Below are 17,337 nucleotides of genomic sequence, written 5' to 3'. Positions count from 1 at the left end.
TATGGTAGCTTGGTTACTGATTAAGTCTTTGAGCAGATTGAAATACATGTATACATTATGGGCTGGATTCTACCGCCTACCCGCCACATTTTCCACAGGTGAGCTGTGGACAATGGAAAATCCATGACCTCGGGCTGGGTTCTCCGCTCACCGGTAATGCGCAGACGGAGAATCCCGGCCTACATTCATTGCAACCGTAACTTTACATTGATACATTACCTCGTCACCAACTTGAATACCTGAACACTTCCTACCATCTTCACCTGTATGAACGGTGTTATTTTTACAGTGGGCTGTATAATGTATCGACACTCCTTCTGGCAATTTGCTATTCTCCAAGATAACGTCAGTAGCCTGGAAAAAAAATGGAAAGATAAACATTGCTAGATTTCTAAGTATTGGACCAGTACAAAATTTTGAACGAATTTTGATGCACATGTCACTTTCCTAGTCAATACTTACATGATAAGCATTGAGGGTTAACTTGATTATATTACTGGAATTTGATGTCAGAACTCCCACTTCAGATTTTGGAATTGAATCTTGGAGTGTCTATTAAAATAGAGAAACAGGTTTTTAAATTTTTCACATTATGACATGCTGCAGCTTTAATAATAATGGTGAGCTCCTCGAAAGCTCTCTATGTGAATAAACGATAGCAACAGAAATTGCATAAAATTTTGAACGATGAAGGGATGAGGGGAGCCAATTCTGTTCTCAATGAAAGATACAAAATTGTATGTCAGATTTTGAGTGAATACTTTCCTTAATTCATCCCTACAATCAAAACAGCACTTTCACCCAGTTCCTATGACCTTGGATTAAAAATAAAAGTTGTTGGAAATACTCCGCAGGTCAGGCAGCATCTGTGGAGACACAGTTAATGTTTGAGTTTGATGACTTTTCAACAGAACTGCACCTTGGCCTAGTGTTGAAACCTCCACGGATCTTACAGGGTGTGAACCATCTGGCTCCCCGTGACCTCTACCGAGTACGAACTTCCCCGGTAACCGGGGGTGTTCCCCTTTAACAAGGCGAGCCTGTGCAGTATAAAAAAACCCAACCCATAGAACATAGAACATAGAACGATACAGCGCAGTACAGGCCCTTCGGCCCTCAATGTTGCACCGACATGGAAAAAAACTAAAGGCCATCTAACCTACATTATGCCCTTATCATCCATATGCTTATCCAATAAACTTTTAAATGCCCTCAATGTTGGCGAGTTCACTACTGTTGCAGGTAGGGCATTCCATGGCCTCACCACTCTTTGCGTAAAAAACCCACCTCTGACCTCTGTCCTATATCTATTACCCCTCAATTTAAGGCTATGTCCCCTCGTGCTAGCCACCTCCATCCGCGGGAGAAGGCTCTCACTGTCCACCCTATCTAACCCTCTGATCATTTTGTATGCCTCTATTAGGTCACCTCTTAACCTTCTTCTCTCTAACGAAAACAACCTCAAGTCCATCAGCCTTTCCTCATAAGATTTTCCCTCCATACCAGGCGACATCCTGGTAAATCTCCTCTGCACCCGTTCCAAAGCTTCCACGTCCTTCCTATAATGAGGCGACCAGAACTGTACGCAATACTCCAAATGCGGCCGTACTAGAGTTTTGTACAACTGCAACATGACCTCATGGCTCCGGAACTCAATCCCTCTACCAATAAAGGCCATCACACCATAGGCCTTCTTCACAACCCTATCAACCTGGGTGGCAACCCAGGTGAAGGTTGGGATGGGAGAGCCCTTTGTGGAGTGGGGTAGTTTAATGTACGTGTTAATAAACCGTTATTTTTGCATCCTGCGAAATGAAAATCACTTATTGTCATGAGTAGGCTTCAATGAAGTTACTGTGAAAAGCCCCTAGTCACCACATTCCGGCGCCTGTCCAGGGAGGCTGGTACGGGAATCGAACCGTGCTGCTGGCCTGCTCTAAAAGCCAGCGATTTAGCCGAGTGAGCTAAACCAGCACACTCTTAGTTCCTTGTGGTCACTCTGTGCAGATTCTACACCTAGTTTCCCCGAGTTCGGGTCATATTCATGGCAAGCTCTAAGTGACAGGTGAGCACTGACCATAGGTGCTACTGCCGCACAGGGCCACCTGCACACACCAGAAGAGTTAGAAGGCCACTTTCAGAGCAGAAGAGTTGGCCTGCTTTGCTGTCTAATTTTCCGCCCTATACACACGTAACTGTGTGGCAAGATTTAACATTAACTCAATCTATAAGTTTGCAGATGATACGACGGGAGTGGGCCGTATCTCAAACAACGACGAATCAGACTACAGAAGGGAGAAGGAAGCGTAGCATGACACACTCTCCGTCTGCATCAATGGCACCGAAGTGGAGATGACCGATAGCTTTAAGTTCCTGGGGGTCACCATCACCAACAGTCTGTCCTGGTCCACTCACGTTGATGCAACAGTCAAGAAAGCCCAACAATGTCTCTACTTCCTACGGACGCTAAACAAATTTGGCATGTCTGCTTCGACTCTCACAAACTTCTACAGATGTGCGACAGAGAGCATCATATCCGGCTGCATCACAGCCTGGTATGGCAACTGCTCGGTCCAAGATCACAAGAAGCTGCAGAGTGTGGTGATCTCAGCCCAACGCATCAAACAAGCTTGCCACCCACACATTGATTCTGTCTATACCTCCCGCTACCTCAGGAAGGCAGACAGCATTATCAGAGACCCCTCCCACCCAGGCATTGCCTTCTTCCAGACCCTTTCATCAGGCAGAAGGTACAGAAGCCTGAAGACCTGCACATCCAGACATAGGAACAGCATCTTCCCACAGCTACTAGACTCCTCAACGACTCCCCCTCGGACTGATCTGTTCCCCAGGAACACTATTCACGATACCCTATGCTGCTCTTGCTCATGTATTTGCTTTGTTTGGCCCCTTGTTCCGGCACTGTAACCAATCACTGTTTGTCGATGTACCATTTGGCAATGTACTCTGTTGATTATACTTTTTGTCTACTATTTACATACTGTGTACGTTCCCTCGGCCGCAGAAAATACTTTTCACTGTACTTCGATACATGTGACAATAAATCAAATCAAATCAACCCACTGTGCAGCCTGGTGGCAGCGAGGCAGGTGGGATTGTGGTGCAGGTGGGGGGAATACTTAGAACGGGAAAATTCAAGCCGCAGCATCACATAAACTGCAACAGAGAATTGGAATTGCTGCTGCCTCTGGTGCTTTCAGCTCGAGAATTGATAGGACCACAAAATTTATATATTTTATATTTTTCATTTTAAATATTTATCTAATTCCCTTTTAAATGATGTGATGATCTCTACCTCAAGTGCCATTGGTTACAAACATTCCCTTTTTCACCCCCCCCCATTAGGGGCAGCACGGTAGCATGGTGGTTAGCATAAATGCTTCACAGCTCCAGGGTCCCAGGTACGATTCCCGGCTGGGTCACTGTCTGTGCGGAGTCTGCATGTCCTCCCCGTGTGTGCGTGGGTTTCCTCCGAGTGCTCCGGTTTCCTCCCACAGTCCAAAGATGTGCTGGTTAGGTGGATTGGCCATGCTAAATTGCCCGTAGTGTCCTAAAAAGTAAGGTTAAGGGGGGGGTTGTTGGGTTATGGGTATAGGGTGGATACGTGGGTTTGAGTAGGGTGATCATTGCTCGGCACAACATCGAGGGCCGAAGGGACTGTTCTGTGCTGTACTGTTCTATTCTATCTATGTGTGAAAATGTTTCTTCCCGTTCCCATTTCATTCTTCGAATGATAACCCCGAGTCTAAGGTCATTTATCACTGAGCCGCAAACTAGTGAGAACAGTCCATCACTGTCAAAACTTTTCATCATTTTGAAAGTCTCTATTAGATTGAAAATCCTAACCTTCTCTATTCCAGTAGAATTACATTTTATAACCTTCCGTCATAACTATTACCTTCATATCAGATATCAACCTGGGAGATTTCCTTTGCTTTCGTGCCACTAAGATCTTCCATTTAAAGGTCAGAATCTCATTTGCCTTTTTACGTTCTTTGGGTGAAACTGGGTGCTGGCTGGGGCGTGAAAATGGTCGAGGTTGCCCCATGCTTATTTGGTGGGCGTCGGCTGGGTGGCAGGGGTGGGAGTATTTTTTTATACCAGATATCGGGGCGCCCTTTAAAAATGGCCATATTTCCTGTGCACAGATTCCACAGAATCTGGAGAGGAAATTTGTGCACAAGAATTATGGGGGTGTGGTTTCTGCCTTCATGCAGGTGAGGTAAGGCCTTATTGAGCTGGCCATTTTTAAAGAGCGCCCCGATATTGGTATAAAACAACTCCCACCCCTGCCACCCACCCGATGCCCACCAAATAAGCATGGGGCAACCCCGACCTTACCCTCCCACCCCACCCCGCACAAGCACCAGGGAAAGCCACACGCACACACACATAGGGGGAAGTCCCCACCCCCTCCCCTGCACACGTTGGCACTGTCTGGGAATACCCCTCTCACCTCAGGGTCTACGCATACCTTTGTGCCCCCAGCGGGTTCCCCTCGGCCGCTCCCAGTTTCTCAATACCAGCTGTAAACTTTGCCTTACCATGCTGGCAAGGGGGAATTCCTTACCTCGGGGGAGCAAATGGGGGGGGGAGCTCTTCAAGTCGATGTTAATTTATTTAAATGAATTTTAATGAGGTTATGAACTTCATTAGGTCACCGTCAGGTGGAGGGGGGGGTGGGGGGCAATCTTAGAACGGGATCCCGCCACTGGGATTCTTCTTCCCGCTCTCGTGGGATTTTCCGCCAATGTCCCCATTTCCACCTACGGTGAACACTGGAGGAAAATCCCCCCTTTACCTTCACCCCGCATTTCAAGGTTTACGTTGCTGCACTGCTGCATTTGTTTTTTTATTCATTTACGGGATGTGGCCGTCGCTGGCTCGACCAGCATTTATTGCTCATTCCTAGTTGCCCTTCAGACGGTGGTGGTGAGCTGCCTTCTTGAATCGCTGCAGTCCATGTGGTGTACGAGCACGGACAGTGCTGTTATGGAGGGTGTTCCAGGGTTTTGATCCAGCGACAATGAAGGAATAGCGATGGTTAGATCCTCTTTGCTTTGAGATGGTCATTGTCTGTCACGAATGTAACTTGCCATTTGTCAGCCCAAGCCTGGATATTGTCCAGGCCTTACTGCATTTAGACATGGTCTGCTTCATTATTTGACGAGTTGCGAATGGTGCTGAACATTATGGAGTCATCTGCAAAAATCCCCACTCTATCCAGTGGAGAGTTTCCCCGCTGAATGCCATTGATTTCTCTGCTCTTCCATTCTGTTAAGAACCTTACCATTTACATTCGACCTCCTTTCACTGTTTTTTCCCCAGCATATACAGTTCATTCGTCTGCAATTACCTATATCTATTTTCCAAATAATACATTCTCAATTCTAATTACTTTCAAAATGGTGAAAAGCTAGAAAGAGTGGAGACCCGAAGACTTGAGGGGTATGTAGATCATGTCACAAGCAGGTATAGATAATAATCAAAAAGGGTAATGGAACTCTTTACACGTAGAATACTAGGATACATGGATGTCAATGTTACAGCTACAAAAAGAGTCAGGCCCCTGTGAAACAAAGGATAGTAAAGTTTGTAACATTCCACAATTGATGTTTAATCATTTGTTAATATTAAACCCCGAGATTAATAGATTTTTGTAAGCAAAGATATGAAGGGATATGGGGCAACGATCCTTATGGAATTAGATCAATCGAGGTCTAATTAAATGGCGGTACAGGCATGAGGGTCGAAATGGCTTACTGTTGCTATGCATTTGCTGCTTATTTGAAATGAAAATCACTTATTGTCACAAGTAGGCTTCAAATGAAGTTACTGTGAAAAGCCCCTAGTCGCCACATTCTGGCGCCTGTTCGGGGAGGCTGGTACGGGAATTGAACCGTGCTGCTGGCCGGCCTTGGTCTGCTTTCAAAGCCAGCGATTTAGCCCTGTGCTAAACAGCCCCTGGTTATTTACCCACAATGCTATCCTGTCTCTGCCTGCCATAAATTCCTGCATTGTTATCACAGTTTACCAACCCTGTCATTTGGAGAAGTATTAATTTTGATACATCTTTGTACATATACTAACCTGGTACAGTATTAAAGAAGTGACGAGGTGTGAAGCAGAAGCAAGGCCAGTACACAGAATGCTAAGTGGAGTGAGCTAGAAGCGAAATGTTCTTGCAGAGTATTTCAATTTTTGAGTGGATGGAATGGGCGGGCATCTAAAACAATTAGTGAGGGCTCAGTGGAGTTTTCAGAGCTAAAGTTTCCAAATTCAATAGCGTGGACAAGGGTTTGCCATCAAGAGAGGAAGGTGGTGAAAGCCGGCTGTGATAATCCTGAACATGAACAAATTAGCTAGGCTAAATAACCTGATCATGTTCTCACATCATTATCAGGGGATCAACAGACACTTATCCGCAAGATTATTGGCGTCTGTTTTTAATTGTCCTCTAATCCTACCAGGACCGTTCTAATCTTTCAATCTAAAGTACTTTAAATATTGTCCTATGAATTCTTCAGCAGACAGTTGCTGCTGAGAGGAAGCAGCAATAATGCTCACTGTTAGATTATTAAAGTAGTTCGACAAAGTTGCAACCATTCAGGGCCCCTGGCTTTTTAGCAGTTTTTCAGTCTCTGATATTATAGCTCGAACTATGTTGAACATCAAAGGTTTTCCAAGGGCTTAGTTAGTGACTCAAAAAGGCACCTATTTGTTAACAAATGACAAAATGGGTCACGGCTGGGAGGGTTCCTAGCCTGGGGGGGGGGGGAATACCGGAGCTGGTGTGGGCCGGGGGGACAGAGGTGAGGTGCTGTCGCCGTGGGGACTGGGTCGGGCGGGGGGGGGGGGGGGGGGGGGGGGGGGAGGGGGGTGCTGGCCTGGGGCAGGCAGTCGACGGGCTATGGCTAATCGGCGGGGGAGGGGGGGCGAGATGCCCTCTGATCCGGTTGGTCACCTGGAATGTGAGAGGACTGAATGGGTCGGTGAAGCGGTCGAGGGTACTTGCTCATCTGAGGGGGCTGAAGTCAGATGTGGCAATGCTTCAGGAGACCCACCTGAAGGTGGTGGACCAGGTCCATCTGAGGAAGGGGTGGGTGGGGCAGGTTTTCCACTCCGGGTTCGATGTGAAGGACCGGGGGGTGGCGATTCTGGTGGGGAAAAATGTGTCTTTTGAGGCATCTGAGGTGGTGGCGGATAAGGGGGGTAGGTTTGTTATGGTAAGGGGCAGGCTACAGGGAGAGAAGGTGGTACTTGTTAGTGTGTATGCCCCAAATTGGGACGATGCGGGCTTTATGAGGCGTATGCTGGGACGTGTCCCGGATCTAGAGGCGGGAGGTCTGATTATGGGTGGTGACTTCAATACGGTGTTGGATCCTTCACTGGATCGGTCCAGTTCAAGGACGGGTAGGAGGCCGGCGGCGGCCAAGGTGCTGAGGGGGTTTATGGACCAGATGGGAGCGGTGGATCCATGGAGGTTTGTGAGGCCGAGGGCATGGGAGTATTCCTTTTTCTCCCATGTACATAGGGTTTATTCTCGGATAGACTTCTTCGTGGTGAGTAGGGGACTGATTCCAAGAGTGGAGGAGGCCGAGTATTCGGCCATTGCAATCTCCGACCACGCTCCGCATTGGATGGATTTGGAGATGGGGGAGGTGCGGGACCAGCGCCCGTTGTGGCGGTTGGATGTGGGGTTGCTGGCGGAGGAGGAGGTGTGCAGGAGGGTCCGGGCAAGTATTGAGGGGTACCTCGAGGCAAATTATATGGGGGAGGTCCGGGTGGTGATGGTCTGGGAAGCCCTGAAGGCAGTGATTCGTGGGGAGCTGATATCCATCCGGGCACACAGGGATAGGAGTGAGAGGGATAGACTGGAGGGGAAGATCCTGGAGGTAGATAGGAGGTACGTGGAGGCACCAGAGGAGGGATTGTTGGGGGAGAGGCGCAGCCTACAGGCTAAATTTGATTTGTTGACTACTAGAAAGGCGGAGGGACAGTGGAGGAAGGCACAACGGGCAGTGTATGAACATGGTGAAAAAGCGAATAGGATGCTGGCTCATCAGCTCCGCAAGCGGGATGCGGCTAGGGAAATTGCTGGAGTGAGAGATAAGAGTGGGAATGTGGTGCGGAAGTGGGTAGAGGTGAATGAGGTCTTCAAGGACTTTTACGGGGAACTGTACCGGTCGGAGCCAACGGGGGAGAGGAGGGGAATGGAGAGTTTTCTCGACGGGCTATCTTTCCCGAAGGTGCAGGAGGAGCAGGTGGAGGGGTTGGGGGCGCCGATTGAGCTGGAGGAGCTAGTTAAGGGGATCGGGCAGATGCAGTCAGGGAAGGCGCCGGGGCCGGATGGGTTCCCGGTGGAATTTTATAAAAAGGTTTGTGGACCTAGTGGGCCCCCTGTTGGTGCGGACACTTAATGAGGCATGGGAAGGGGGGACTTTGCCCCCGACGATGTCGCGGGCGCTGATTTCTTTAATCATAAAGAGGGACAAGGACCCCCAGCAGTGTGGTTCGTACAGGCCCATATCTCTCCTCAACGTGGATGCTAAGGTGCTGGCAAAGATCCTGGCCACCAGGATAGAGGACTGTGTGCCAGGGGTGGTACACGAGGACCAGACAGGTTTTGTTAAGGGAAGGCAGCTGAACACGAATGTGCGGAGGTTGTTGAATGTCATCATGATGCCGGCGATTGAGGGGGAGGCTGAGATACTGATGGCGCTGGATGCGGAGAAGGCCTTCGATAGAGTGGAGTGGGGGTACTTATGGGAGGAGTTGGGGAGGTTTGGATTTGGTGAAGGGTTTATTAGATGGGTGAGGCTACTCTATGAGGCCCTGATGGCGTGTGTGGTCACGAATGGGAGGAGGTCGGAGTACTTCCGGCTTTACCGAGGGACCAGGCAGGGTTGCCCCCTGTCCCCCTTGTTGTTTGCATTGGCAATCGAACCGTTGGCGATGGCGTTGAGGGATTCAGGAAGGTGGAGGGGTTTGGTGCGGGGTGGGGAGGAACATAGGGTGTCGTTGTATGCCGATGACCTGCTACTGTATGTGGCGGACCCAGTGGGAGGGATGCCAGGGGTGATGGAGCTGCTAGCTGAGTTTGGGACCTTTTCAGGCTATAAACTAAATCTAGGCAAGAGTGAGGTGTTTGTGGTGCACCCTGGGGACCAGGAGGAAGGAATTGGTAGGCTCCCGCTTAAGAGGGCAGGGGAGAGTTTTAGGTACCTGGGGGTGCAGGTGGCCAGGGACTGGGGGACTCTTCACAAGCGTAATTTCACCAGGCTTGTGGATCAGATGGAGGAGGAGTTCAAAAGGTGGGACATGTTGCCATTATGGTTGGCGGGGAGGGTGCAGTTCGTCAAAATGACGGTGCTTCCGAGGTTCTTGTTCCTCTTTCAGTGCCTGCCCATCTTCATCCCCAGGGCCTTCTTTAGGAGAGTGACTAGCAGTATTTTGAGCTTTGTGTGGGCACATGGGACTCCGAGAGTGAAGAGGGTTTTCCTGGAGCGAGGGAGGGATAGAGGCGGGCTGGCGCTGCCCAACCTTTTGGGGTACTATTGGGCGGCCAATGTGTCAATGGTGCGTAAATGGGTGATGGGGGTGGAGTGGAAAAGAATGGAGATGGCGTCTTGTAGAGATACGAGCCTGGGTGCCTTGGTAACGGTGCCGTTGCCGCTCTATCCTAAGAGGTATACCACGAGCCCGGTGGTGGCGGCGACCCTAAGAATCTGGGGACAGTGGAGACGGCATGGGGGGAAACAGGGGGCTCGATGGAGGCTCCATTAGGTGGAAATCATCGGTTCATCCCGGGGAACACTGATGGGGAATTTAGGGGGTGGTGTAGGGTGGGCATCAGTAAATTGAGGGAACTGTTTATTGGCGGGAGGTTTGCGGGCCTGGGGGAATTGGAAGATAAACTTGGGCTCCCCCAAGGGAACATGTTCAGATACTTGCAGGTAAAGGCGTTTGCTGGGCGACAGGTGGAGGAATTTCCTTTGCTGCCCTCGCGGGGGGCGATGGACAGAGTGCTTTCGCGGGTGTGGGTCGGAGAGGGGAAGGTGTCTGACATCTATAAGGTAATGCAGGAGGTGGAGGAGTCGTCAGTGGAGGAGCTGAAGGCTAAATGGGAGGGGGAACTAGGGTAGCAGATAGAGGATGGGACTTGGGCGAATGCCTTGGAGAGGGTTAACTCTTCCTCTTCATGTGCGAGGCTTAGTCTCATCCAATTTAAGGCGCAGCACCGGGCCCACATGTCTGTGACTCAGATGAGTAGGTTCTTTGGGGGTGAGGACAGGTGCATCAGGTGTTCGGGGAGTCCAGCGAATCATGCCCATATGTTCTGGGCATGCCCGGCACTGGAAGAATTCTGGAAGTGGGTGGCGAGGAAGGTGTCGAGGGTGGTTGGATCCAGGGTCAAACCAGGGTCAAACCCTAGTAGCCCGGCGGAGGATCTTGCCGCAGTGGAAGGATGCAAGGCCCCCAAGTGTGGAGACCTGGATCAGTGACATGGCGGGATTTATAAAACTGGAGAGGGTCAAATTTGCCAATATGTTTTGTTGTTCATTGAGGTTGGGCGAATGTTTATGACGGTTATTGTTATTGTTGGTATTTTATTGCTGTTCGTTGTTGTTATATAAATACAACATTTTTCAATAAAAATATATTTAAAAAAAAAACAAATGACAAAACCAATGGTGGGATCCGAAGTACAGTGAAAAGTATTTTTCTGTGTCTACTATGTCCGTACACACGTACATAGTAGACACAAGAATAATCAAGAGAGAACATTGACAAATGGGACATCGACAAAACAGTGATTGGTTACAGTGTGGAACAAAGGGGCTAAACAAAGCAAACAAAGCAAGTACATGAGAAAGAGCAGCATAGGGCATCGTGAATAGTGTTCTTACAGGGAACAGATCAGTCCGAAGGGGAGTCATTGAGGAGTCTTGTAGTTGTGGGGAAGAAGCTGTTCCTATGTCTGAATGAGCGAATCTTCAGACCTTCTGCCTAATAGAAGGGTCTGGAAGAGGGCAATGCCTGTGTGGAGGGGAGTTTTCCTCACTGAGACTACACTTTAATTGATTTCCTGCACTGTCGAGCTGGGCCTGCCAGCAGGACCAGCTCCTTGCAGATCAGGGCGCCATTTTGACCCGCATTGCCAATCTCTGCCCCTCCCCCACCATTCCCCAGCTTTCTGGACCCCCTCACCCTCCAATCTTTTCTTGGCTCATCGAATCCCCCTCACGGGCAAGACCTCCCCGGGCCTGACCCCGGCAGTGTCAGTTTGGCACCCAGGCACCTTGGCACTGCCAGCTTGGCACCTTGGCAATGCCCCTGGCGATGCCACCCGGGCACCCTGACAGTGATGAATAATGGGATCAGGGGTTATGGGGAGAAGGCAGGAGAATGGGGATGAGAAAATATCAGCCATGATTGAATGGCGGAGCAGACTCGATGGGCCAAGTGGCCTAATTCTGCTCCTATGTCTTCTGTTCTTATGCTGACAGGGTAGCACCACAAGGTGGCCCAGGTGGCACTGACATGGTGTCAGGCTGGCAGTGCTGCCTGGGTGCCAGGGGGAGTGCCATGGTACTAACCTGCCCAGTACCTGACCACCCGGGTGTCTCTAATGGCCTGCCAGATCCCTCGAGGTGCCGTTACACCTGATCCACATTTGTGGAAAGGTTCAAGTCTCACAGGCGAGCTGTTGACTCCCAGGCGCAGGGTGAAAGCCCAATGATTCATTTAAATATGCTGATCTGGATCTCACCCTCGCTGGGCAGAGTGAGTCGGGTGATTTATGATTGGCTCAGCACGGAGCCCGATTTGGGGCTCTTGCGAGATTCACTCATTGCACCCAGCTCCGCGCCGGGCACAATGCAATGGCTGAATTGCGCCCAAGGTGCGTGACACTGTGAAGACAGAGAAACAGTGATTCGGATCTTGTCCTGGAGCTAAATTGATTAAAATATAAGGTTTGGAGAGGTCTGGTACATGTTCAGCCAAACACCAGCAAGTGAGAGAATCTAGGTTCTGTGAAACGATTGCAGGAAATCAACAGCCCGGGGACTTCCGGTGGCAGCCATGGAGTGAGTGGTCGCATATTTGGCAGTTCCCGCTCATGGTGGTCTTTTTGTGGCCTTTACGCCAGTTTGTCTCAGGAATTTTGTAAGAAAAAGGTGCAGAAGTGAGAGTAGAAGAGAGTGACCCTTAGTTTATGGAGCTGCGGTCCAGAAGTGCCTGGAAAAATGCGAACCTGTGTTGCTCGTTCTGGGTGAGTGTGCTTTACACTCAATTGGCTCTGTTTTATTCCTTAGCTCTTGAGTCGCCAGGTATCCTTATGATACCGCCACAAGGCTCAAGTTCAAGTTCAGATCAATGACTCAATACACCAGTTAGTAAGTTCAAACAAGACACGTTTATTATTACACAGTTATTTACTACTCATGCATATAACACTAAAAGACTAGGCTATTCCTACCACTAACAGGCCAATACTTATCTGGAATAAGGGAACTGCCGGATCAGGGAACAATGGCCTCTTGCTCTGCACTGGGTCCGCAGGCTTCCAGTTGGTGTGGACTAAAGGGGTCAGGAGTGTCTACTCTCGTAGCGTGCGTTGTATGACACTTACTTGTCGATGTAGCAATTGGCCTGGCCTCTCTTTCTCACGTTCACGGTCCTGGAGAGTTGCTGCACAGATGTTCTGCTGGGAGGGCCGGCTGAGAGAGCGGAGTGCTGGCTGAGAGAGGCTGACTAAGAGAGCAAGCTGGGGTCGGGGTCTCTGTCTTATACTGTTTTGGGTTTCGCGCCCATCTGGGCAGACCCTCTATAAACTTGCAATCGATTGGGTCTCTTCCCAATCGATTGATTTGAATTTCCCCAATAACGGGGCTGTTCCTCGATCACTGGGCAGTTCTTTCCACCTTATTTGTGTCCTTTGTTTCAGACTCCACTGGCACCGGGACGTCTGACCTTCTATAGAATGTTTCAATCTCTTCTAATTGTTGTGTCCATTGTGCCTGGGAATCACCGGGAATCGCTCACTTAATATGCGCAGCTTGTTAGTTACAATGCTGTCTGGTTTCTTTAGCAGCCAGAATACACAGGGGATTCTGCAAACTGCTTGTCTCTTTGCAACTGTCCATTTTTCCCTGTAACCTTTGCGTTCTTCCATTTTGTGTGAGGAAGTGGCCAACCCAGGTGGCTACACTTGTTGGTCGAGGCGAGTGAGGAGGAGACAGTACACGCGGAGATGGCAGATGTGCAGGGTCTGGCCCCATCGGCTCAGTGGCCAATTGACCAGTTGGTGAGCTTCTTGAATGAGAGGTTCACCCAACTGTGGAAAGAAAGTGAGGAGGACCTGGCCCGGGCGGTGGACTCGATCAACGCGGTAGTTGACTGCGTGGAGACAAGACTGGAGGCCCAGGGACAGACGATCCAGACTTTGGAGGAGCTGGCAGGGGAACAGGAGGACCAGTCCACCTCAATGGCAGCAGAGATTAGGCAGATGTGTGACGAGCAGAAATGACTGACGGAGATCGTGGAGGACCTGGAGAATCGTTCATGGAGGTAGAACATCCGGATTGTCGGTCTGCCAGAGGAATCGAAGGATCGGATGGTGGTGCTTATATTGGGATGATGCTGGAAAGTTGCTTGGGGAAGGTGTGTTTGACCGGCTGTTGGAGGTGAATTGGGCCCACAGGGCACTGATGTGCAAACCCGAGGGCGATGGTGGTACGATTCCTGGACAAGGAACACATCATGTGGCGGGCCAGGCAGACGAGGCAATGCACTTGGGAAGGCATCAAAATTCGGATGTACCAAGACCTGGGAGCAGAGCTTGCGAAGAGGAGGGCGAGCTTTAATAAGGTCAAATCGGTTTTGTATAAGAAGGGTGTTAAGTTTGGTTTACGGTACCCGGCCCGCCTATGGGTGACCTTTGGGGGCCGGGAGCTGTACTTTGGCTCGGCAGAGGACTTCATGAAGGAGAATGGACAGGCAGAGGAAGGAAGACCTTGAACTTTGACTGAGGAGAACTGAATTATGCTATGATAAACTTTGGGTTTCTGTTGTTTGGGTTTCTTTTGTTTTTCCCGTTTTTACACTTCTGTTTAGGGTTAGGCTGGTTTACAGTGCTTTGTTAATGGATGAGGGGTGGGTCTCTGGGTTCAGATCCTGGGAGGGATTGTTTGTTTGTTTTTACTTCTTGCCTTTGTTTTGATTGTTTGGACTAAGCGCGGGGGGTAGGGGAATCTGTGGGGGGTAGGATGCTAGGTGCCATGGCCGGGGGCTGCCAGGCTAGCTGAGCAGACTAGTTCACGGAAGCAAAGTGGGGGTTGAGTTGAAGATTGATGTGGGGGGGGGGGGGGGGGGGGGGGGGGGATGGTAGTGGGAGTGGGGGGGGGGGGGTTATCCTGCTGATGGGGAGGGGACTTTCAAAGTGGAGGAGGAGGAGGGTTGATGATGGTAGTTGCCCGAGGGCGGGCCAGGGGAGGTGCGGGGCATGGGCCGCAGATTGGCCTCGGAGAGGTATGGTTGTTTGGCAGGGGAGGGGGTGGGGTGTCCCCTGACCAGGCTGGTCACGTGGAATGTTCAGGGACTGAATGGGCCAGTCAAAAGGGCCCATGTGTTCACGCACTTGAGGGAACTGAAGGCGGACGTGGCCATGTTGCAGGAGACACATCTGAAGGTGGGGGATCAGATTAGGTTAAGGTAGGGATTGGTTAGACAGGTGTTCCATTCGGGGTTAGATTTTAAAACAAGGGGATGGCGATCTTGATTAATAAGCGGCTGGCATTCGAGGTGGGGAATATAGAAGCGGACCCGGGGGTTGGATATGTTATGGTTAGTGGGAAGCTGGAGGGAATGGCCATGGTTTTGGTAAATATATATGCCCCAAACTGGGATGACGTTGAGTTTGTTAGACGGGTACTGGGGAAGATCCCGGACCTAGATTCACATCGACTGATTATGGGGGGAGATTTCAATATGGTCCTGGATCCAAGGCTGGACCGGACGAGTTCTAGGTCTGGGAAGGTATCAGCTACGGCAAAGGAGCTCCGGGGGTTCATGGAGAGCGTGGGCGGTGGGGTCGATCAGTGGAGGTTTGGGAGACCGAGGAGTAAGGAGGTTTCGTTCTACTCCCATGTGCATAAGGTTATTTCCAGATAGACTTTTTTGTTATGGATAAGACGCTGCTGACTGAGGTAGTGGATGCTGAATATTCGGCAATAGTGGTGTCAGACCACGCCCCACACTGGGTGGACTTGCAAGTCAGCAAAGGACATGCCCAGTGGCCGCAATGGAGGTTGGAAGCAGGGCTGTTAGCAGCGGAGGAGGTGTGCAAGCGGGTGAGGGAGGCCATTCGGGGATATATAAGGATCAATGACCCGCGTGAGGTTGCGGCGAGGTTGGTTTGGGAGGCACTGAAGGCGGTTCTTCGGGGAGAATTCATATCAATTCGGGCCCATAAGGAGAGGCTGAGCGGACTGAGTTGGACAGACTCGTAGGCAAAGTTTTGCAGGTGGACAGGAGGTACGCGGAGTCTCCGGATGACAGGCTTTTGAAGGAGCATGAGAGACTGCAGCTGGAATTTGGGCTCCTGTCCACAGATAAGGTGGGGGGACAGCTGAGGAGGATAAAGGGGGTGGTGTCTGAGTATGGGGGAAAAGCCAGCAGGAAAGTAGTGGGAGGGAGTTTTAGGTACCTGGGGATTCAAGTGGCAAAGGACTGGGGTCAGCTTCATAAACTAAATTTGGGCAGGTTGATTGAGCAAATGAAAGGGGACTTCTGTAGGTGGGACGTGCTACTGTTGTCATTGGCGGGGAGGGTACAGACTATGAAAATGACAATGCTCCCGAGATTGCTGTTCGTGTTTCAGTGGCTTCCAATCTTCATCCCCAAGGCATGTTTTAGGAAGATGAATGTGGCGATCGCGGGTTTTAGATGGGTCAGGAAAGCCCCGAGGGTGAAGAAGTTCCTTCTTGTGTAGGGTCACGGGGGGTTGGGGTTTGGCTCATCCGAACTTTATTAATTACTACTGAGCGGCTACTTTATCGATGATTAGGAAATGGGTAGTGGGGGAGGGGTCGGTGTGGGAGTGAGTGGAGGCGGCATCTTGCAAGGGCACGAGTCTGAAGGCTTTGTTAACGGCACCTCTGCCATTCTCGCCACCTCGGTACTCCACAAACCCAGTGGTGGGGGCATCCCTGAGAGTGTGGGGGCAATGGAGACAACATGAGACTGGAGGAGGCGTCGGTGTGGTCACCGATTTGTGATAATCACCGGTTTGGTCTGGTGGGGGCTGGACGCTTCAGAAGGTGGAAGGCAGGGATTGAGAGATATGGGGATCTCTTCATTGAGGAGGGTTTCCCGAGCTTGGAGGAGCTAGAGGAGGAGTTTGAGTTGCCGGGTGGGAACGTGTTCCGGTACCCGCAGTTACGGGATTTTGTCCAGAGGCAGGTCCCGAGCTTCCCTCGCCTCCCACTAAAGGGATTGCAGGATAAGGTGATGTCAAAAACTGGGTTTGGGGAAGGGGAGGGTCTCGGAAATATATAAGGAACTGATGGAGTGGGAAGGGGTTCCAATTGGGGAAGTGAAGAGGTAGTGGGAGGAAGAGCTGGGAGAGGAGGTGGAACTGAGGAGAGTCAATCCATCCTCTTAGTGTTCCAGGCTTAACTTGATCCAGTTCAAGGTGCTCCACATGACTGTGGCCTGGAGGAGTAGGTTTTTGAGGAGATGGAGGACAGATGTGGTAGGTGCGGGGAAGTCCGGAGAAATATGTACATACGTTTTGGGCGTGTCCGAGGCTGAGGGGATTTTGGCAGGGATTTTCAGATGTCATAACAGAGGTTTTGGAAGGGAGGGGGACTCCGAGTCCAGAGATGGCAATATATGGAGTGTCGGAAGATCCAGGAGCACAGGTGGGAGGGGGAGAGAGGCCGATGTTTTGGCCTTTGCCTCCCTGGTGGACAGGGAAGGATTTTACTGGGATGGAGAGACTCGGAGTCTCCAAAGTCAGGGGTGTGGGTCAGTGACATGGCAGGGTGGCAGCTATTCATCGACTTCTTCAAGGAGAATTGACCGTTAGCAGGGGGGAGCGTGGTGGTGGGGGGGGGGGGGGGGGGGGGGGGGGGGCATGCATGGAAGTGATGAAGAAGGGCAGGGAATCTAATGTATGGGTAGTTAGGGTTTAGGGCTGGGGGGAGATGGCTATGTTATTATGGGGTTTTTGTGTTTGTTGGATCTCTCTGTTCTTTAAAATGTTAAAATTATAAATGCCTCAATAAAACATTTTCGTAGAAAAAGGAA

General features: G+C 50.4%; 1 protein-coding gene across 1 annotated transcript in view; it reads right to left on the bottom strand.

Annotated features, from left to right (window-relative positions):
- Positions 1 to 17,337, bottom strand: part of LOC119966496 (integrin beta-1-like) — a 132,153-nt gene that overhangs the window by 58,057 nt on the left and 56,759 nt on the right. The window contains 2 exon segments of the mRNA XM_038798276.1: positions 220 to 354; positions 463 to 552. Coding sequence (XP_038654204.1) covers positions 220 to 354; positions 463 to 552 — 225 coding nt within the window.

Source organism: Scyliorhinus canicula, chromosome 5 (genome assembly GCF_902713615.1).
Source record: "Scyliorhinus canicula chromosome 5, sScyCan1.1, whole genome shotgun sequence".
Classification (NCBI taxonomy): domain Eukaryota; kingdom Metazoa; phylum Chordata; class Chondrichthyes; order Carcharhiniformes; family Scyliorhinidae; genus Scyliorhinus; species Scyliorhinus canicula.
The sequence above is the reverse complement of the archived record's forward strand: the minus strand, read 5'-3'. Positions and strand labels throughout refer to the sequence as shown.